Source organism: Apodemus sylvaticus, chromosome 2, assembly GCF_947179515.1.
Source record: "Apodemus sylvaticus chromosome 2, mApoSyl1.1, whole genome shotgun sequence".
In the NCBI taxonomy this organism is placed as follows: domain Eukaryota; kingdom Metazoa; phylum Chordata; class Mammalia; order Rodentia; family Muridae; genus Apodemus; species Apodemus sylvaticus.
This window is the reverse complement of record NC_067473.1, coordinates 1,613,430-1,634,920: the sequence shown is the minus strand read 5'-3', so window position 1 is coordinate 1,634,920 and position 21,491 is coordinate 1,613,430. Positions and strand designations below refer to the sequence as shown.

Genomic DNA, 21,491 nt, shown 5'->3' with positions numbered 1-21,491 from the left:
GTCCTTTGGTTGAAGGGAGAAAGTGCCAGAAAAGTAGGTAAATAACGATCCTAACCCAGGTTATGAAAGATTTAGAAAAAATTAAGCAGTTTTTTTCTCTGTGAACACATGGAAAAGTGGGAGAGACTCAGGACCCCCACCCAGCAGGAAAGTCAGCTATTCAGCTGTGGCTCTTTTTGTATTTATTTTTAAAGGCTGTCCTACTATCCTGAAGAATGCCTCAGTTGGTCTATAGGAGCTTGCTTTGGAAAATCAGGTGAATTTGTCTTTTTCCTATATTAGAGAGGCAGTGAGGGCATGTCCGTCCTTCTCACCAGGCTTCCTTCGGAGACAGTATGTGGATCCCTCATTCTGTGGCCACAGGCTGAACTTCATTTTGTTACATCTTCAATGAAAGAAAACTTGGGGCTTTGCTCCTTTACCACATTCACCAGGTATTTATATCTTGAGCTGCATTTGCTCTTCCACCTCCAGCTCCTGTCTCTGTCTTTTAATGTCCTTCTCTGATCAAGTACTTTCTCTTCCTCCGATGGTTCATGAGAAGACTGGAGTTTCACAGTGCCACCTTAGGCCAGAGGTGTGCACGCTATAGTGCGTCAGCCTCGCCTGGGCTCTCACCCACAGCCATGGGTTTGATTTCTGGTCTCCTTTTAGTCTGGAGCAGTCTCTTGGTCTTTGTTGCTTGCCCTTGACATTTAAAAAGACTAAAGTCAGTGACTTTGTAGCCAGTGCTGTAATTTACATTTCATCTTTTTCTCCTTTTGATCAAGTGTGAGGTTGTTTGTGTTTGGCTGCTGGCGGTTGGCGGGAACCTGTCCTTGGTGTGACTGTGCAGACTTGCCCTATAGGTATTGCTGAGATTAGCTTTGATGATTCAGGTGAGGCCATGTTTGCCAAGTCTTTCCTACAGCTAGCCTTCCTACAACTAAGTTGTAGTGGGAAGGAGCTCCGTGTGAGTGCTCCACCTAGTACTCTAGCTTCTTACCATCCAGCACTGATGAGTCCAGTTCCAGTGTGCCTTGTGTATCTGCTGTAATTACTAGTTCGTTTTCAGTCTGCTTTGTGAGGTTTGGATTTTTCAATGAACTGGCATTGCCATTATTTACTTTGATGCTAGATTTCATCATAATTGGCCAGAGAGTGCTTCTTCCTATTGGCTTTTGTGCCCACTCCATTGTTCTTGGAATGTATGCTAATTTCCCTGCTGTGTCTTGGCCTTTTTCTGTGTGGCTCTGGGGTGGGTCTTCTCTATAGAAGTCTTTAGTCCCTTGAAGCACAGATACCAGGGGCTGCTGTGTTCATCAGCTTCCCTTTGCTGTGAAAAGGTGAGTAATTGGTTTGAAAGAAGAAAATGTCTACCTTGTCTCACCAAGTCAGGTTTTGAGCCACAGTTTCTAAGCCTCTTTGGTGCTATGTCTGCAGTGTTATCACGGCAGAGAAGGTCTACTTGTCTCCTAGCAGCTGGGCAGAGAGGAAGAGAAAGGAGATGAGGTCTCAAAAATCTCTCCAATCATTAGCTTTTCCTGGGGAGACATGAAAAAATATTTGTCCATGAATCACAGTGGCAGACCAAAATAGAATTCTACCCAAGTCCAACTTGGTAAACCAATGAGTTTACAGAGCATAGAGGAAGGGTAACTTACAAGGATATAAGTAACCTCGAAGTTATATCCCTACCGTCTTACTCCATTATAGACAGTGACCTCATGAAAGATGTATCATGGAGTTCTACTTTTCAGTGAACCTACCGTGTCTTATATATGCTGGCATTTCCTGAGATCATTTGTCGCTGCAGGAGGATAGGAAAGAGTCATAGCAGGAATCCTAGATGAGATTCTATGACCATCTTCTCCATTATAATTAAAGTGACCTGGCTACCAATGTTTTGCTTTTAGTGGCCCTGGCTACTGAGCCATAGTATTCTCTATCCCAAGATGGCCTTATGTTATGCTTGGAAAGAAAAGTGCCATATAACTGGGGCACTTTCCCATGACCTGTTCAGTCTTCCAGGAACACCACAGATTGGAAACCAACCACATCTTTAACCATGGCCTTTGAAGGACATGTAAGATCATGGCTGTCAGTGGTCAGACACCATTGTCCTTAATGCAGATCTGTACCTTCTTCTGGGAGTTGCAAAGAGAACAATCATCAAGGTACAGCTGAGCCTGCTGTGTTTTACTGAGGGTTCCTATCCCTTGAAAGATTATTGTCAGGCAATATATACATATGCCTATCTTTTTTTCTTTTACTACATTCTATTAGAGTTATATGGTAGTCAAAAGAGAAATTGAATATATTTGAGTCTTTGAAGTGAGTCTCTTCTGTACCTCAGGGGCTAGCCAAGACCTGCTCTTATGATACTACTAGCCAGAACATAGGACACTTAATGGGAGGGGGGGCTATCTGGGGATTTGCCCTTCAGGTCAAGGTCTCTGGATTCTAATGTTCATGCATTTTGGTGATGGCTTCCGGCTGCCCCAGTTACTCAGGGAGGAAGGACATGGTATTAGTAACAGCAGTGAGGTCTAATCAGAGCCTGCAGAGCAGCCATGGTCTAAGTTGTCACAGCAAATGTGACACTAGGCATTAATGGTGATTGAGCTGCATACAAAAGCAGGCCTGCCTTTGTGGATGGAGTTCTGTAGTGAACTGAGCACTCCGTGGACTCTGAGTGTGAGATAGGCACAAGCAGAAGTAAAGTGGGCTGGCAACATAGCAAGGATACCTGGAGAAATAACTGGCTTCTGAGTGGAGTAAAGGAGTGGGTCTTCCAGGGGTGTGTGTGTGTGTGTGTGTAGAGTGGGGTATGTGTAACTGTAGTAGTTCCTGACTGGCATTGGCTTGTGTACGGAGAACAGGAGAATCTGGAAATGGGCCTTGCATAGGTTCTTTAGGTCTTAATTCTTAGAGCAGTGGGAGCCACTTGAAAGTTCTGATGAGTTGATGCTCTCACTTTGTTTTGCTGTCTTAAGGGGAAAAAAACCTAGGAAAAAAGAAAATTGGCAGTTGTTTTATTCTCCAGATTAAGGTTTTAGTTCTATTTTAAGCATAATATAAAGAGAACATAAGGTATACCTAACACACCTTAGTGTTGAGGTTGTGATGAATAGAAACACAACATTTTATCTCTCCAATCTTCTGTTACTTTGGGAAGTACCAGCCTGATGGAGAGTTGCTCACCTGTCTTTAGTCCCAGGCTGATGGAGCATATCCCACATCCCCTTCTTGTTCTCTGCCTCTTATTCTGGTGAGTTCTCTTGAGCCTCTTATTTTCTATTGCTCAGGACTGCTGCTGTTCTGGGAGCCCGGCTGGTGCTTCTGCAATGCTCTGTCCTGTCTGCTGACTAGAGCTTCCCGTGCTTTTAGGGCTTTAGCTTCTGGTCCCTGCTCTTGAGCAGCTTTCTGCCTTCTCACCATGTTTGTCACTAGAACCCTGGACAGCTTCAAGGGCACTAGAAATCCTTAGATGTAAACATGAAGCTGAAGATGTCTGCTTAGTTGGGTTTCTTATATCAAAGCAGAGGAGGGGAGGACACGGATTCTTTCCAGAATGTCCGAGAGTGAACATGATTGTTGTTCCCTAGCCTTGTCAGTGATACCAGGAAGTGAGCAATATAGGAGCAGGGCCCAGAATAACATTGATCTTTACTATTAATCTTTGCAGCCATCTTCTGCTTTTCCCTTCAAACTCCTTTTCATTTGGTTTGCTGAACAGAATTCTTTTGTAAGATCTGTTTGCCGCTTTTGAACTTTAAAAATGTTCACATTTATTCTGGTGTGCCACCGTTTACTTGTGGTGATCAGAAGACTTAGGAAAGTTGTCTCTCCATCATGTGCCTTTCAGGGACTAGAACTTAGGTCATCAGGCTTGCCATCAAACACCCCTACCCACCGAACCATCTTGTCTGCCTGCTGTTTTGAACTTTGAAGTGTCACATTTGCTAGTTTGAAACAGTTATTTAGAGGACACAACTCTGCCCTGCTTGGTTGGTTGTGGCCGAAGCTAGCTGGCAGCACCTGGGCATAGCCTAGGCGGCTCAGATGGAGGAAGAACTGACTGTAATTGTGGTCTTTGCAGGTATGCAGGACAGGACCATAGATAGAGTTCTGAGACTGTTGGTGACATAGCTGTAGCAGTAGGTAACAGGCTTGCAGTGGGCAGGTCTGCAGGAACAAAACTGCCCCTGAAGCCTCAGCTCTGAGTTGGAAGAAGCAGTTCACAGCTGCGCTGTTTAGGAAGTCTCCATATTGCCAAGCACCTAGAACCTCACTTCCAATACATTTTCATTTTCACCTGGTTGGTTTGAACCGTCTGCCCTGGACATTGTTGTTTCTCCTCAGAAGCTTAGGGCTTTGGTGTTTTGTTGTTGTTGTTGTTTTTTAAATTGTTGTTTGTTTGTTTAATTTAAAGACTAGCTAATTCTTCTCATATCTAACTAATCTCAGAATGGAGGATTATTACAAGGTAAGCTCCTGAATAAATGACACATTCTCATATGGTAAAGTGGACCACATGTGCTAAGTGAATCCCCCATGAAGTAAAGCCCAGTAGTTAGGGCTGGCTACTCAAGTAGCTTTTGTCTTTTGGGTTTGGTTTGTAGTTGCCTTCTGGGCCCCATTATCTGAAATAATGTTCCAGATTTCTGTCCCCAGTGTGCTTGCTGGCAAGTAAGCATGGCTGATCAATGTAAGGTGTTCTCTCATCCCACAGCGGCACCCTGGGCCAGAGTTCTACACATTGTGTACTTAGAAACTTTGCATAGCTTGCATATCGTTTGCTGTGCTGATCCCAAATGAGTCTCATAGAGATAGCTGGGATAGGCCTGTATTGTTATCCTTAATAGAAACCTGTGCAGCCAGGGTTGTGGCTGCACCATCGTCCATACTGCTGGTGACAGTGAAGTGTGGACTTATCAGAAGGAGAATTCATAAGAGGTTGCCCTGGGACACCATGCCACTGTCCTTCTGTGTGTCCTGACAATGTTATCTGTCCTTTCAGTGCTGAGTATCAAATGTCTGTCATGAGTACAGAAATTAATTTAATGTCACCTGAAGACATGTAATTAATCTTTTAGAGGTTTTCATAATACCTTTACAGAAAGAGTTGCCAGTTTGGCGGATTTGGATTTTGGGGTTTAGAAGAAGATAAGGAAAATTAATTTTTCATCAGGGTTAATACAAGCTAGCAGGGCCACAAAGGCTGAGGAAAATGATTGGGGAATTTGTCAAGTGTTGTCACTCCAGAATAATGCTGCTTAACGCCTGATAGGTATAATCAAGGGCTGAGGTTCTATGGAGAGGGATTAATCAATTTGCCTGCTAGTGAATGCAACTCAGTGATACCACTTCTTCATGGGTTTTAAAGAATGAAAATAAGATTTGATCTGTCAAATTGCAAGAAGCCCTGACAGTGTCAATGGGCATTTTTATCTGTACATTTAAACCATTTGTTATAAATAAATTTGTCCTGCTAATGTTGATGGCCACAAACCTCATTTTTTTGTAAGATTAAGCTGATAAAAAGTATTCCCTGAGCTTACTTAATTCAGATAGGAATTTTAAAACCAAACATTAGTCTTAAGGGACATTTTTATTTTATTCATTAAAAGACAATCATTTTAGAGCAGTTCAACAGTATGTCTCTACCTGATGGTTATTATGGCTATAATGTCTTCTCCCTTATCTGCTTTGGATAAACTGCTGTGCCAGTAGTTACAGCATGCACCCTGCTGCCTGGGGAGACTGTTCTTCCAGCAGACTTGCTTTTATATATAGGGAACATCATTCGGCATCTACTCAGGGACACTGGGTTGCTTACTTGGCAGCAACAGATTTCTAAGATGCTTAATTTGAAACAACAGTATTTTAAAACTTGTGCAACATAGAGACTAATAATTACAGGTCCTTTTTCAGTGCTAGAACTGGGTGTACAGGTCATAGCAAGCAAGATACAGGGTAGATTTAGTTTATCTTGAATCTCATTCAGGTTTGTTTATGTGCATGACTGTTATGTGCATGACATATAAAAATGTGTTCCTGGCAATGGCCGATTATCCTGTCTATTGACCATTTTCTACTAGTGTTAATCCAGAGTCTATGAGTATTAAACTTTGCCTGAAATTAGCTTTTTGTGTGCAAAAGTCCAGAATTGACCTCCACCCAGTAGAAACTTATGGGAAGGCAGACTCCTCAGAAAGTCAGGCTGCTGCCTCTGCCTGTCAAGAACTTTCAGAAGTTTTTGTCCTTGGGGAACAGGAGATGCATCCAGGCAAGTGCTTAGTCTAAGTGCCTATATTTTTTTCAGAATATAGGTGATTTCAAAGTAAAAAGTGAAGCCAGGTGGTGGTGGTGGCATGCACCTTTGAGCCTGTCATTCTGGAGGCAGAGGCAGGCAGAGCTCTGAGTTTGAGGCCACCCAGGGCTACACAAAGAGACCCTGTCTTGAAAAACCAAACATACATACACACACACACACACACATACACGCCTGCATCATGCTGTGATTTGGTTATCTCTTTGTACATACTGGAGAATTTCCATAGTAAAATATTCTTAAATGCTTTTACATAGCCACATATTGTAGGAGCCAATGACCTACCTGCACTCACTGGGGCCAGTGCCTCTCAGGCTGGGATCTGGCTGTCTACAGCTGTATCATGTTATGGTTAATTAAGATTTGAATCACCTTGATGTGAAGTGCTTTTTCTGTCTTCCTAGAGCGAACCCGCTCACATCTTGGGTGTTTCTGAGGGTATTCTTTAGTAGGTGCCTTTTCCTTTTGATGTTGGTGTCTTTGTAGTCAGCATAACACAGGCCTCCCATTCCCCTTTTTTTCTGGAATGAGACTGAACTAGGTAACACTTTTACCTTAGCACTGTGGTAGAATCCCCTAGGATTTGTGTTTTTCTTTGTGAGAAATGTCTCGTCAATTCTGTGTCCTTGCTCCTTAGAGCTCTAGTCTTTGCTCCTTGGATTTTGAGCCAGTTTGGGTATGTGTTTTTGTTGGATTGGCCCATTTCATGTAAGTTGACTGATATGCTGGCATATTGTTTATAACATCCTTTTCACTGCTTTGAGCCACATTGTTATGGTCCTCTGTTTTCCAGTTGAAACATTTGTCCTCTGCCCATTTGTTTTTCTTAGGTAGGATGGTTAAAGGAGTGTGGTGTTTGCTGTTTGCAGAGTAGCCAGTAGATAGTAGCCAATATCTATGGGGCTGATAGAGAAGTGGCTTCTCTGTATCTGTCCTTGAGTGTGACCGTTATTGTCCCATCCTCGTTGGTTTGGAAGTGGGAGCTGGTTACTCTTACTGTCTCAACTTGTTCTTGGAATAACTGTAATATTTGAATTTAATTCACTCTAAATGTTTTTTTAAATTATTATTTCTTACCATGTCTTGTGGGTTCCATGGGTCCATCCAATTTTGTTCTAGGACACTTGCTGGGTCCTTTGGGGGAAGGTGACAGTACATGCACTTGGTCCTGGCAACAGTGCTTTGTCACCTTTTCTTTCTCTGTGTTGATTCCATTGCCCCAATATGGTTGTTTTTGCAAGTCTGTGAAGTTTTAGGGAGACCAGACTTGCCAGTTTCTGCATGCTGCAGATGGTGAAAGCTCTGCTCCCTTATAATAACAGCTTATCTTTTCTTAGGTCATAGTTATACTGGTTGCTTTTCCTTGAAGGCCCCTTTTTTCCATTAAGTGGTCTCTAAAAGATAACTTAGGAGATTGTCTAGTCTTTTTTTCTGTGGTTATAACAAAATACCAAAGGCTGGATGAAGAAGAGAGTTTAATTTTGGTTCTTGGTTCTCCAGGCTGGGAAATTTTAGAGCATGGCAACCAGGATCCCAACTGTGGTGAGGGTTTCATGGAAGAAAGTCGGACAGACGCTTGCTGCAGAAGAAAGGTGGGGAGGGTGGAGAGATGTAAGAGGCCAGGTACCTTTTGATAGCTTTTCACAGAACCATATGAATCACTTCATGAGTGGGGGAGTCCCTGTGACCAAACAGCTTCTAAAGGCCTTATGACCTCTTATACTACTGCACTGACAGTTAACTTCAGAATGGCTTTGGTGGGAATAAACTATAATCCACCTCTATAGGTGGGTGGGAAAACCTCACGGCTGTGTAGCCTGTGTGGGAAAGTTACCAACCATCACCTGCCTCTTGACATCAAGAAGAGTACAAGTACACTCAAGGGTCAACATTCATGCCCACTAAGATTGCATAATGTAGCAGCACAGAATTCTCTGTTCTTTCTGTCTCACTCAACAGTCAGTCATTCTTTGAAATACTGCTAAAATACTACTGAATACTTCAGATTGCCCATAGGCCCGACTCACAGATTGTCTCTTTACTGCCGCTTGATAGCACAGACATGGGCATGCCTGTGGTCCTACCTCATGGTCCTTATGGTCAGGAGCCATTGGAGTTGAGAGCAAGAGGACCGGAAGACAGGCTGTGGATGTTTCCCAAGCTCTTAGCCAAGCACATCGCTACTTCTCTGTCGTTCACTGGCTGTGAAGCCTGCTAGTGGTACAGATAGATCCTCAGGTGGGAGGCCTTTTGCAGCAGACCTGGAGCCAGGCAACTTTTCCATTTGTGGTGCGATTGAGCAACAACTACAAAGTTAAGACTGGTTGTCAGCTTTCAACAAGAGTGTTCTTGGCAATACAAAATGAAGTAGTTTTACAGTGTAATCAGAGTGAATTAAACTGTACTTGTGTTTATTGCAGACTCTTTAAATGAATACATTTGTTAAAAGAAAATTTAATGTTTTAAATTTCAAAAATGTTGTTTTTAAAACTTTAACCCCTGCCCAATGAGAAGTTTCCCTACTGGTTCCAGGGAAGAGGCAGATTTGGTATTATTTATTTCTGAAAAGTTCTGCCTCAAGGTCAACACTGGCAGTGCCCCAGAATGGTGGGCAGACACTGATCTGCCTGCTGCCTTGTTGGTTTCAGCAGGGAGGAGAGAGCGATGGTTTTGCTCACACAGAAGGCCAGCCCCAGCGGCTTCCGCAGCCTCCGGACATGAGACAGCAGCCTACCCGCAAGGTGACCCTGACCAAGGGGGTTCCTCAGCAGCCCCAGCCCCTTCCTGTGGGGCCCCACATGTACCCAGCTGTTCCTCCAGGGATCAAAAGCATCCAAGGGATTCACCCAGCCAAGAAGGTACTGAAGTGGAAAGACCCTGGCCCTGTAGCTTTCCTGCCTGAGAGGACTTGGCATTGGGTGGGCTTTTTGGTACTTGCTGATACTCACATTAGTAAATGAGCCATTGTTTTCTTTCCTTTTTTTTTTCTCTTTCTTTTTTTGTTTCTTTTTTTTATTCGATATATTTTTTATTTACATTTCAAATGATTTCCCCTTTTCTGGCCCCCCACCCCTAAAAGTCACATAAGCCCCCTTCTCTCACCCTATTCTCTCACCCACCCCTTCCCACTTCCCTGTTCTGGTTTTGCCTTATACTGCTACACTGAGTCTTTCCAGAACCAGGGGCCACTCCTCGGTTCTTCTTGTACTTCATTTGATGTGTGGATTATGTTTTGGGTATTCCAGTTTTCCAGAGCCATTGTTTTCTTAGTCCTGATTTAGAAAGCCTTTCTCTCCACTCATTTACTTGGTGATACAACTGGAGAGTATGGCTGTCTTGCACCTTGTAAGAGCCACTGTCCAGTACAGACAGCACTGGTACGTCTGTTCCTCTCACCCACTGGATTGATAGCCGGAATGTTCCTAATGGAGAACCTGAGGTATCCTTGTCCTGTCTAGTCACCCCTCAGTTTAAGGAATAGAGACAAGGCCCTGTGGAGGTAAAGGAGTAGGTGAAGGGCATCTCCTGAGCCCAGCCTACCAAGGGTGGGGGCTGGGTCCCAGAGGCTCCCTGTCCCTTCTTGAGAACTAGAACGCCAGTCTAGTCATATTGCACACAGAGAAGTTCCAGAAGCTTCTGGGGGAAAGGCAGCTTTCTAACCATCAGAAGTGAGTGAACGCTAAGTCCCCTCTACAGCAGAGGCACGAGTCTGAGGTGCAGGTGAGGCCAGGCAGAAGGAGACTGTCGCAGGTTCTGCCCCTCTTCAGATGTCAGGTCTGCTGGTACAGGGCTTCTTTTACCTTGTGTGTGCTGTCTCTCACACTGGTAAAGAGATGGGGGCCCATAGAGAACTGCTGTTGCAGCAGGCAGATGTACACATTAATGTTAACTCCTGCAATACAATGGTGGATCTCACAGACTACATTTCCTTTCAAACCTCTGGCTAAATGAAGAACAAGACTTTAGAGAACTAAATATTGGCTTGCGAGAGGGGCTTCACCTCCCACTCCTTCGCTCTCCATTAAGAGGCCAATGATGTCTCTCACTTGCTGGAGCTTTTTATAAGGCTTTATATTAAAACCTAGTATCTGGCTGAAATCTATACCAGAGTGTACATAATGCGACTTTCTGTAAGGAAAGTAGAAAACACCTTTCATGTCCTTGAAAAACACCTTGAACCATCACCTTGTTTCTCCAGCATGTGCCTCCCAGGAATGGTAGTGACCTTATATATGTAGATGGACCTCTAAGTGTGTGCCTCTAGGTTTCCATTCCTATGGTGCCCACACATAGTGTATCAACTCTGGCTTTGTGCCTTTCCTCTGAGGTAGTGGGCTATGGTAGATTGCGTCTTTAAACAAAGTGCTAGGACAAAATTAGGGTAGGACATGGGTGAGGTCCAGTCTGCTTTGGTTCACTCTCTGCACACCTAGCTAGATAACTGCAGAATTAGGTATTCTCTTTAATTGCCTTACCAGTTGAAAATGTTAGAAATGCCAGCCATGTAGCCTTTCTACAGTGGAGACTCTTCACTGTGGTCCTGAAATTCGGGTAGCTTTGAAAGATGGTGCTTTTACTGGCAGGTTGGTGTATGACTATGTGAAAGCTCTGGAGGTGATTGTCACACATGGCTAGATAAGGTCTTGTTTCAAGGCTTGAGGATGATAAATAGAAAGCTTGCATCTTTGTATAGAATCCCAGATGACTCACTCGTATTTATTTTATGTGTATGAGTATACTGTAGCTGTCTTTGGACACACCAGAAGAGGGAATTGGATCCCATCACTGATGGTTGTGAGCCTCTATGTGGTTGTTGGGAATTGAACTCAGGACCTCTGAAAGAGTAGTCAGTGATCTTAACCTCTGAGCCATCTCCCTAGCCCATAGTTGGCGATTTAACCCTGTGTATACCATATGTCCGATGTCCATGGTGGGAGAAGTGTTTGTTTGGGACAGTTAGGATGGGATATGACCCTTTCCTGTGCTAATTGCTGCCAGTGTTGTATCTCTGTGGTGCTTGTATCATGAATGAAAGTAATGCCAGAATCCCTTCAGTACAGCTGTAGAACTCTGCAGCTTCCCCCTTCGCCTCCTTCTACCTGCTGGTGTTGCCCTGGTTAGCTATTAGGCCACCCTCTAAGAAGATCCGGTGGCTGACAGCGTGCCCTGAGGGACCCTGAGCACATTGTTACTTTTGTATTTTATTAGCCACTATGGGAAGAATCTACTCAGATGTCAGAATGCATCTACTTTGTCATTGCCAGGCTGTCATGCACGGACGAGGCCGAGGAGTGGCAGGTCCCATGGGCCGGGGACGACTAATGCCAAATAAGCAGAACCTTCGAGTGGTGGAGTGCAAGCCACAGCCCTGTGTGGTGTCTGTGGAAGGCCTGTCTTCGTCCACTACTGACGTCCAGCTGAAGAGCCTGCTGATGTCCGTGGGGCCTATCCAGGTGGGTTGCCTGCATGTGGTGACAATGCTAGTAGGATCATCTTTCTAGAACAGTGGGCATTGTAGGCTACATTTGTAATAAGATGGTACTCAAGAAGAAAGAGGCTAGTTTAGGTTTAGTTTAGGTTTAGTTTCCTCACAAAGTTTAGGAAGTAAATACTCTAATAGAACAAATTGTCCTTTGAAGTCTATCCTAAAGTTCACATGTGTACAGGTACCTATGTGTCAAATACCTATATCTTAAATTTTCAAGTAATTTAGCCTTCTTGTCTTATTTTCTGAAGCTGTGTCACATACTCACAGTACTGGTGTTCATCTTAGCATTTTCAATACAGATGTAGTAGTAATTTACACTTTGTGGTAGTGTCCTTTAAAAAGTTTGAGCTTGTTACCAGTCATATGAAGGATGGAGACAGACAACCATTCTATGTCTGGTAATGTTACATTTCTGAGCAGAACAAAGGGCATTTTTTTAATTTTGGTGCTTGACTAAGATGTTTCAGATTTCCGTTTACAGCTGGATGTGGTAGCTCACACCTCTAACCCTAGCATTTGTGAGGCCTCTGATTGACCTCTGACAGTGAGGCCAGCCTAGTCTACAAAGCAAGTTAATGGGCCAGACAGGGTTATATAGGAAGAAGGAAGAACCCTTCCTCAAACAGACATATGTCTACTTAATTTTAAGAGATCTGAAAGAGAGTAGAAGAGAAAGCCTTCCAAAACTGGGCCTGGTGTTTAGGTATTTGGGTTTAATTACAGCCACCTTTATTATGGGATTCTTAAGAGAGGTTGCTGGACTTACTTTAATCTTTTTTATTGAGAGATTAATCTTCAGACTTTGACTTCCACTTTTGCTAGCTGTTTGGAAATACACCTGTAATCCCAACACTCAGAGGCTCACTTCGGAGGAGCATAAGTTGAGGCTAGCTGGGGTATATATTGAGACTGTCTAAAAAGATGCTTTCTGAGTAGTTTATTGTAGTATGGGTTATTTGTAGGAACAAAATTAATAATAGAAGATTATAGACATGTAATAACATGTAGTTATTGTAACCAGAGAGTCAAAATAGTTGACTATTCAGAGTTACACAATGGCCCAGACAGTCCAGATTTTAACACCGTTACACAGTGTGGCCCCAGGTGCTTGCAGAAGGCTGGCATTTCTAATCAGGTCTTGTGAGGATTCTCACTTTCTCTGCTTTTTGCACTGAGAGTGAGGGCAGCTCTAGCACTGTTGACATGTGCTCTGGCTTCAGCATAAGCAGTCCTGGGTATTCTCTTGACTGTGGTGGTCCCCAGCAGACATGGTGAGTGGGACTTTGGGATTAATATAGATCTCTTAGTGGCTCATCCCTATCCCCCTTTAATTTGCTGTGTGTGTGTGTGTGTTTCTGTGCGCGCGTGCGCTGTAAACAAAGAATAATTGTGTTTTAAATAAAGTTTATTGTGGTCACCTAATATCCCCAGCAGAAAAAATGCTATATGCATCTGGATATGTCAGTAACATGCCTACCCTTTAGATGATAGCAGTTTCAGTCCTGTGTGCACCCTGGGAGTGCCTTAGGAACTGCTGGACCAAGGCTTCTTCTCCCTGGAGGCAGATCACAATGGTTTTGAGTAGGATTATATGAATATATACTTGGTTGGCTGGTTGGTTGGATTTTCTTTTTTTTAAAGACGGGGGTTCTCTGGGTAGCCCTGGTTGTCCTGAACTGGCTCTGTAAATTACATTGGCCTCAAACTCAGAGATCCAACTGCCTCTGTCCCCCAAGTGCTGGATTAAGACTATGCACTAACAAAATCAAAACAAAACAAAGTCTGGCAGTATTTGATGGGTAAAGATGTGACTCAAGGCTGGAGAGATGGCTGAGCAGTCAAGAGCATGTATTGACTGCTCTTCAAGAAGACTAGAATTTTAATTCCCAGCACCCATAAAAGGCGACTCATCACTGTCACATCTGGCCTTCTTGGACGCACACACAGACACACACACATGCACACACAATTTTAAATAATTTTTCTACATGATAGAAATGTGGTCCAAGATTGATTTCTTTGACTGGCTTGAATACAGTAGTCAGTGAAATGGTATTAAGTAGCTGAACTAGGATTTTAGCACTGTTAATCCTGTTTTGAGAAGAAACAGTGTGTTATTTCTGTTTGGTGTTTCAGAGTGAAGTAAGGTCAGTGTACTTGGGGTATCTAGTGCTCAGTGGCTTAGTACTGAGTGTTGGCCAAGGGGATAGCTGGTCTTTCAAGCTTTCTACTCAGGAGAGAGTGATGATAAAACACATTTTAGTACCCATCAGACCTGAGCATTTGGGGGCGGGGTGCTGTAGTCACCCCAGAGACACTACTGGTTTCAGTTAGCGTGCTACTTCCTAACATTCTACAAGTTCCCACAGCCTCAAGGAGACTAATGAAAGCTGGAGCAAGAGATAAATGTGACATTAAGTCTCCTGGTGTCTTGGTTTCAGATAGAGAGGGTGCAACTAGTTGAGACCTGAGTCAGTATGCCTTATTCTGAGAGCAGAGCTAGGTTAAAGCTTAGAGCCAAGGAAATAAGTTCATTGTAATTTTGAGGCCCCTCTGATAGAACAAATCTGTTTGCTAGACTTGGCCAGAAATTATGTTCAGAAGAAAATTTTTACTCCATGGACCTCCAGAATCCAAAAACAAAGAGTGATTCCTCCTCACATGGCTCAGTGACCATGACAGTTAGCCAGCATTGGCTGTGAGCCACAATGTAGTGACATCGGGCATCTAAGTGCTGCCTCTGGCCAGACTCTGCTGTTTACCATTTTCTCTGTTAGCTTAGTTGTTTGTCCTGCAATTCTATGGACTAGATTGGAATGCCTAGCAATTGTGAGTTTGTTTCTCGGTGCCACACTAACCCTCAGAAAGGCAGCTGGCCAGAGCTGTGAGATAAGATAACGGCCTGCTTTGCCATTTCTCAGTGTGCAGTTTTTGTTAGGGTTCTTACTTGGGAGCCAGTTCTCCTATGTCTATAGACCTGTGACAGCCAGGGCTCTGGAGCTCATTCATTCATTCATTCATTCATTCATTCATTCATTCATTCATTTTTAAATTTAGGGCATGGGGAGGGGAATTAAGAGGGTGGGGGGAGAGAGAAGGAGTAGAGGCCGGCCATGAGCATGTGGTGGTGGTGGGTGGGGGGATGACTGGACAGAGGGGAACAAGAAGGGAAGAGCAAGAGCTTATTTACCCCCAGCTCACCCTGATGCAGGCCCAGAATCCATTTACCCTGTGGTAAACCAGGGTGTAGTGCCATTCTTTAGATGAGTGAGGGCACCATCAAAAGTTGCCTTCCAGAAAGACACAGGGAAAGAAGTTGCTTTCACCTATGATTACAACTGCTTTGTACAGGGGCCCAGGGAGACCAAGGGGGACTAGTGACTTGTTTGCATTTTTGAGCCAACAGCCTAGACTCCTATTTTATATACAAACTTATGACATGTTTTATTTTATGCCACAGTTGGCATTAGTTAATTGTCTTTGTTTTCTTCCCCTAGAGTTTACAGATGCTTCCCCAGCAACGGAAAGCCATAGCAAAGTTCAAGGAGCCAGCCCACGCACTAGCGTTTCAGCAGAAATTCCACAGGTATCCTCTGTGCTCTGTAGTTGGTGACTGGGGAAGAGGAGGGTGCTGTGCTGGGCTGGGTTGTGCAAAGGTGCAGAACAAGATCTGGTTTCACAGCCTTTCTGTGAACTGTTCTCGTTGTTTGGAGAGGGCCCTTCTGTTTCCATATTCCTTAGGATTTGCTTACCAGGACCTCCACCCTCTGCTTCGCTCCCACTCACCTTGGTGCACTGCTGCCATCAGAGTGTGTGTTAACTGTCTCTTCAAATTTTCACAGGCACATGATTGATCTGTCCCACATAAATGTGGCCCTGATTGTGGAGTGATCTTGAATGGGAAAATCTGACCTCATGCTGCACACACTGTGGAATTTCAAGGAAGCTGTTGGTCGGTGCAGGATCCCCAGAAGTGCAGGTCTCTCCAAGTCTGCAGTTTGCCAACTTGTCTACGCGCCAGCCAGCCACAGGGTGATTCCAGAAGAGAGCTGTTTAAACTGGTGGACATGGGATTCGAGTCTGGTGTTAGATTGTTTGGAATTCTGTTGTCCACAAGAACTCTGTTCTCGTGTTCTTTTGTTTCCAAGTGCTTATAATGCATGTAGACCTTGTTCTTCGTGATCCTGCTGTGTGATTGGTCACAAAGTTTTAGATTCAGGAAAGAACGTTGCCAGCTCAAATTCCAAGGATTTTTTTTTCTGCAGCAAAGAATATTTGATAATGGTTGCACTTATCTTCAGTATAGGCTAGAAAAGAGTTCTCAACCAGACTTAACTGGAGTGGTCTCAGAAAGCCCTCACAGGCTCTGGTAAAACCTAAGTAAAAATGGGTGATTATGATTGACACTCACCTGCCCTGGAAAGCCAGGGTGTGAGATGGGTGTCTGGGAATGGTGCCATGGAAGTGGCAGTTCTGCTTCTTGTAAATACTTCCAAAGTGCCACCTGTTTCAGCAGAAATTCTCAGATGGGCACAGTGCTAGCTAGGCAAGCACTGGGCACTCCAGAGCCAGTGGCTCTGCCACTCTGCAGGCAGCCCTCTTGGCCTAGTTTCCTGGCATAGGTTGGGGCACAGCTTGAAGGGTGGTCAGACCTGCTTGGGCTTCTCTGCTTTTCAGATGCCCCAGCTCCGTGGCGTGTGCTGCCATTGCTTTGATCGCCTCACTGCTCTTCAGGGCTCTGAGTTTTCTTTGGGTTGCCCTTCTATCACATGTGTGAAGGATGGATTTCTCAGCAGGGCTGATACTGCCTAAGATAAGTGTATCTGTCCACATTAGTCATTTTGGTTGGTTCCACCAGGTGAGATTTGCTGTCTACAAAGCATGCCTTGGAAGTCCATGCTGGGCAGACATTAAACACAGTGCCTTATTATGTTTCCCCGTGAACGCTTCAGTGTTTGGGTCATACTCTAGACTGGACTGATACTAGGACACACTCAGGACTTTCTAGTTGTATTTTATACCTGTGATTTTATCTCACATACCTTATTAGGATGGAGGAGACAAAAGTCTGTTGTCATCTACTGTCGCTGGGTATAAGGAGGGAGTTAGGCTCTGGACTCAAAGCAGCTGGCTTCCACAGCTGAAGTTTTACATTACTTTTTCGATTAAGTTGCCAATGTTTTAGCAACTGGAGAATGGTATTCCAGGCCCCAAGAAACTTTGCATAGGATTGACTCTGAGTTGACACTATGTGCTGGCAAGGAGCACTGGGGGGGACACAGTTGTCGTTTGGGTTCTCGGCAGTTGAGCTGAGGTAGTCATAGGATGTCTTAGAAGACTTGTGGTATATGGCGCCACCTCTGAGCACAAAGCCTCTGCCTCGCCCCTGTGTGGTGCACTAAGCACCAGCCCTGCAGGGGCTGTACCCAGCTGCTCTAGCCCATCCAGTGCTATCAACTGGTCGTCCACCGACACTCCCACTCATTTCACTGGAACACAGGAAAGATTGATAGATATTTTGTTAAATTGGTGAGTTTGGTAATATGTTAGCTCTCATTGGACAAGATAGATGCCATGTAGGAGGAGGTTGAGGGTTAGAACACAGTAAAATGAATTTAACAGTTTCACTGCTTTTTCAAATAGTTTTGAGTGCTGGGCCTTTAAAACCCAATTATGCATTTTTGTCTGAAAAGTAGGCACTAAAGCATTGAAGTCAGGTAAGGAAGCATCCTCATCAGCACCACTGTTTACTGAGGGTCTCAGGGCCGCTTTGAGCGTGATGAGATACCCAGGAGCATGTGTGTCCCTTAACTGTCTGCACACATGAGCTCGTTTTTTCTTATTGCAGTGTCCTGTGAGACCAGCTCCAAGCACTGCTTAGAACAACTGCTCACTCTGACCTTGCTACACATCCACTTGGAGTGGACGTCAGACCAGGCAAGCCAGTTCTAAAGGCTTAGCTTCAGAGAAGGAAAGCACAGAGAGTGAAGGAAGCAGAATTAGAAAGAGCGCTCCCCACTTGCAGTGCCCTTCTCATAGGGAAGTCAGATGGTGGAAGATCTGCTGCAACCATTATCTCTGTTCTTTGTGTATCATGCATTTAAAATGAGATGGAACCATTAGCATACTGTGTAAATATGGACCTTTTCAGATTAGAACGTTAATGGAAATGCTTTTAACTCAAACAGCAACATCTTAAGCTATTTGTTAGTTCTTTTTTGTTGTCTTATCAAAGTTTAATGGAGACACTTTCATAATTGTTGTTGTGTGTACATTTGATTTTCATAAAGATGGTAGTAAGTCAATGCATTAACCCTCATCTGTGTATTATTTGTTCACAAGCTCCAGAAGGTTGAAGGATTGACTCTCACATCTGTCCTGAGGTAGAGAGTAGGGACAGACACAAGGTGCTGTCCCTCTCTCTGCCTTGTTTATTTTGTACTGTAATGAATGTGAGTCACTCAGCTGCTTACCTGAACATAACCTTATGCTGCCCTTGGCTTGGCCACATTTGTTAAATCCTTATATTGATACTCTTCTTGAGGGGGAAATCTCACCTTTTCTTTTTCAAAAGAGATTCTGAGGCAATCCCCCATCCTGGCCCCCACCCAATCCAAATAGGCAGCTTCTTGTGCAGGTCCTGTGCCCATGGCTTGCTGTGGAGAAGTGTGGCTGGAGGGGCTGGGAGGTGGGTTTCCCATAACCATTTTCATTTGGGTAGTTGTCATGTGATCTGCAACGGTCCAAGACGGTTGTCTGAATCAGGATGTAGCTTAGGTCCTGTACCCATTGGTCTTTTTTCCCCCACCAAGCAGCATTCTGCCTGAAGCAGGTAGAAGGTTTTGCTGCTCATGGAAAGGGTAGGGAACTTAAAAGGCATGGGAGGGAGGACTGGACAGTGGTCCGGTGGGTAAGGAGAGTCTTATAGGCAGGAATGCCAGGGGTGTCCACCTCTGATGGGGCCCCAAAGGGTAGTCCTACACTCAGGTGTAGAGCCCAGCAGATGGACATGTGAGGGATTCTCGGGGTGACATAAGCTAGGTGAAGGATCTTTCTTTGATAATTAGGCTTAAGGACTAGCCCTGTCTTCTGTCTTTGGGTTTTCATTTGTTCGTCTTTTATTTCCTGTGGCATTATTAGGAAGGTAAGCTTGATGTGGACCATTGAGTGAACCCGTCAAAGATAGGTCCCAGTGACCAAAGAACACGAGCCCAAGAAGGCCATGCAGTAGTTAAGTGTTGTTTGTGGTCATCGTTGGGTGCTCTGAGGGTCTTCTCTGTGTCCTCTGACCCAGGATAAAATGCACGAGTCAGGAAGCACTTCCTTGTGCCAGAGCTGAGGGCCACCCTGGGTGGCTCTGTTGCTCGCTGTTCCCCTTCCTGAGAATGAGCTTCAGTTCCCACCTCCTGCTTATTGGCCCCAGCTCTGGTTTTGCATCCTTACTCTCGTGCCCAGTTGCCTTGTTACCCAGAGAGGGAGAAGGGGGACCTTGCTGTGTTCGGCAAAGGAGATAACAAATGGGCACAGTGTAGACGAGAGCAAGACCCTGCCCACAGAGGAAGCCACTAGACGCTTAGCTCAGTTATGGGAAACCCTAGAGACTTCACCAAATTTAATGATTCTGCAATGACGGCTGGGGTATTTTAAAGTTTATGATGAAATGTGCTTTTTATATTCTTAAATATAAACTTGGAAAGGCATTTGGCCTTGATTTATTAAATCCTAAGGATTTCCTGTAAGGTTTTTTTGCAACCTATTTAGTTTTTGTCATTTAAAATGCCTAACTTCTTAGGTACACAAACCCATGGCTTTGTGTATCAGAACCAGAGCAATCCACTGATTCATATTGGATCCCAGGTATACCTCCTGCTGGTATCAGGTGTCCGAAGGGACACTTGCTAGGACCTTACCTGACTTACCTAGAAACTGCGGATCAGCTGCCTCTTTCTGTCATGTGTTAGTAGAACGGGCTGAAAAAACAGGTACTTGCACCGAAAGCTCTACTCTCCCTTAGATGGACAGTAGAAGAGGTTGTTAAGTACGCTCCTTGCTTCCGTTTACTGAGTTTTCGAAGGTTTATGGGAAAATGCAGGTGAATTAGAACCTTGTGTAGTTTCTCTTAGAGTCACACAGGTGGGATGGACACACAGGTGCATGTTACCATGTTCTGTGTTGGGAAGTTTAATATGCTCAAAGCAGCAGGCCTCTTGACTTTCTCACATGACTTTCTGCTAAACTACTTTTCATTTTAAGGACACGTACGGCGGAGGCTGGTTTGGGGACTAACGCATTTTGCATTCTACACTGTTGTCTTAGAGCACTCCCACACACACACACTGACTGGCTGCTGAGGAGCAGATAGATAACCACTTGTTCTTTACTTTTACAGGTGTGGGGTCCTGATCCTGAGCCGTCCTCTGTGAGGACTTCCCTCCCAGGCTTTAATTCTGATGTTTACTTTCCAGGTGCAGCAGCGCTACTGTGTGCTTCCTTTGACTTTAAGAGTGTCTGATGTTCTGCTCTCTTCTCCTGCTATCGGCCCACTCCCTTGCCCTGGCTGGGCCTCTGGCTCCCTCCTCACCTTCTGCTTCTCTTCCATCATTGTGTTGACTCCTGAGGTGTTGTCACTGTTCCCCCCCCCCCCCATCTTCCCCCTCCCCCCCCCCCCCAGTGAGTCCCTGTTTGCATGTTTTTTCCCTCTGCTTCTGTGGCTTCCACACCTGCAGTGACCACTGATACACACTTGAGTCAGGCTCCCTCTGGCCGGAGCAAACATTGTGGATATCTGCGCCAGGGCCACATGTGCCATTTCTCTAACCCTTTTGCCTTGGCAGGTCTTTCCTTGGGATTTGCTCCTCCTGAACCTGAATTGGAGAGCTTGACTTTTTGCTTATTATTTTGCAGTTTGATTCTGGGCCTAGAGATGCCAGTGCCTTTCAGCTGTGGTCTGCATGTCATTAACCACCCGTCTCTGTTTTTACCCCTCTACCTTTGCAGGACCCGGGGCATGGGTCAGTGTTAGTGGTAGCGTGCTCTCATTCGCATGGAAGTGGTGGCCGTGTGGCCATTATACTGCCCTTGCTGGTGTGGCCCTCATCGTCGTGTATTGTGTGTGCGCCTCCCTGCTGTGCAGGCAGCTCGGAGTGCAGGCTGTGTTGCTGGGAGTGCGCTGGCTGCTTAGAAACCACGAGACGCCACCTTGCTTTCCTCTGGCCTCACTGTTCTGCTGGTCTTCGTGTTTCTGCCAGTCACGTGCTCTTCCCGTATGAGGGACACTGCCGTGCCTTACTCCAGTTATCCTTGCATTCACTACGTGGAAACTCTTGCAGGCTATATATGTGAAGAATAGTTGTGATGTAGATGAAAATGTATTGTTGTGTGTATCATTTGTGTGCTTTCATAGCAAAAAAAATGTGTTTCAGCTGTACTGTAACCAAAAAATTCTGTCAATAAAACATTAGAGGTTTTCTTGGCTTTGAAGAGTTTACTTCCTTTTGCGTCTGTCCACCCCACACAATGCTCTGGGCAGTGATTGGCCCTGGATGGATGGGACTGGGGAGGGCAGCTCTCGGCACAGCCAAAAGCTGTGGCACCATGGCTCCTTTCTTTTCCTTTCTTTTCCTTTCTTTTTTTTCTCTCCCTCCCTCTCTCCCTCTCTCTCTTTCTGTCTCTCCCTTCTCCCCCTCC

At 44.8% G+C, this 21,491-nt stretch overlaps 1 protein-coding gene across 7 annotated transcripts in view; it reads left to right on the top strand.

Annotated features, from left to right (window-relative positions):
• Positions 1-21,277, top strand: part of Rbm33 (RNA binding motif protein 33) — a 101,110-nt gene extending 79,833 nt beyond the window's left edge. For 4 of the 7 annotated variants that reach the window (XM_052172958.1, XM_052172961.1, XM_052172960.1 and 1 more), the window contains 4 exons: positions 8,965-9,174; positions 11,581-11,769; positions 15,302-15,390; positions 15,647-21,277. In XM_052172958.1, the coding sequence (XP_052028918.1) occupies positions 8,965-9,174; positions 11,581-11,769; positions 15,302-15,390; positions 15,647-15,695 (537 nt within the window). In that variant the 3' untranslated portion in view covers positions 15,696-21,277. The remainder of the gene's footprint in view (positions 1-8,964; positions 9,175-11,580; positions 11,770-15,301; positions 15,391-15,646) is intronic. The other 3 variants (XM_052172965.1, XM_052172959.1, XM_052172962.1) reach the window with 2 other exon arrangements.
• The last annotated feature ends 214 nt before the right edge of the window (positions 21,278-21,491 follow it).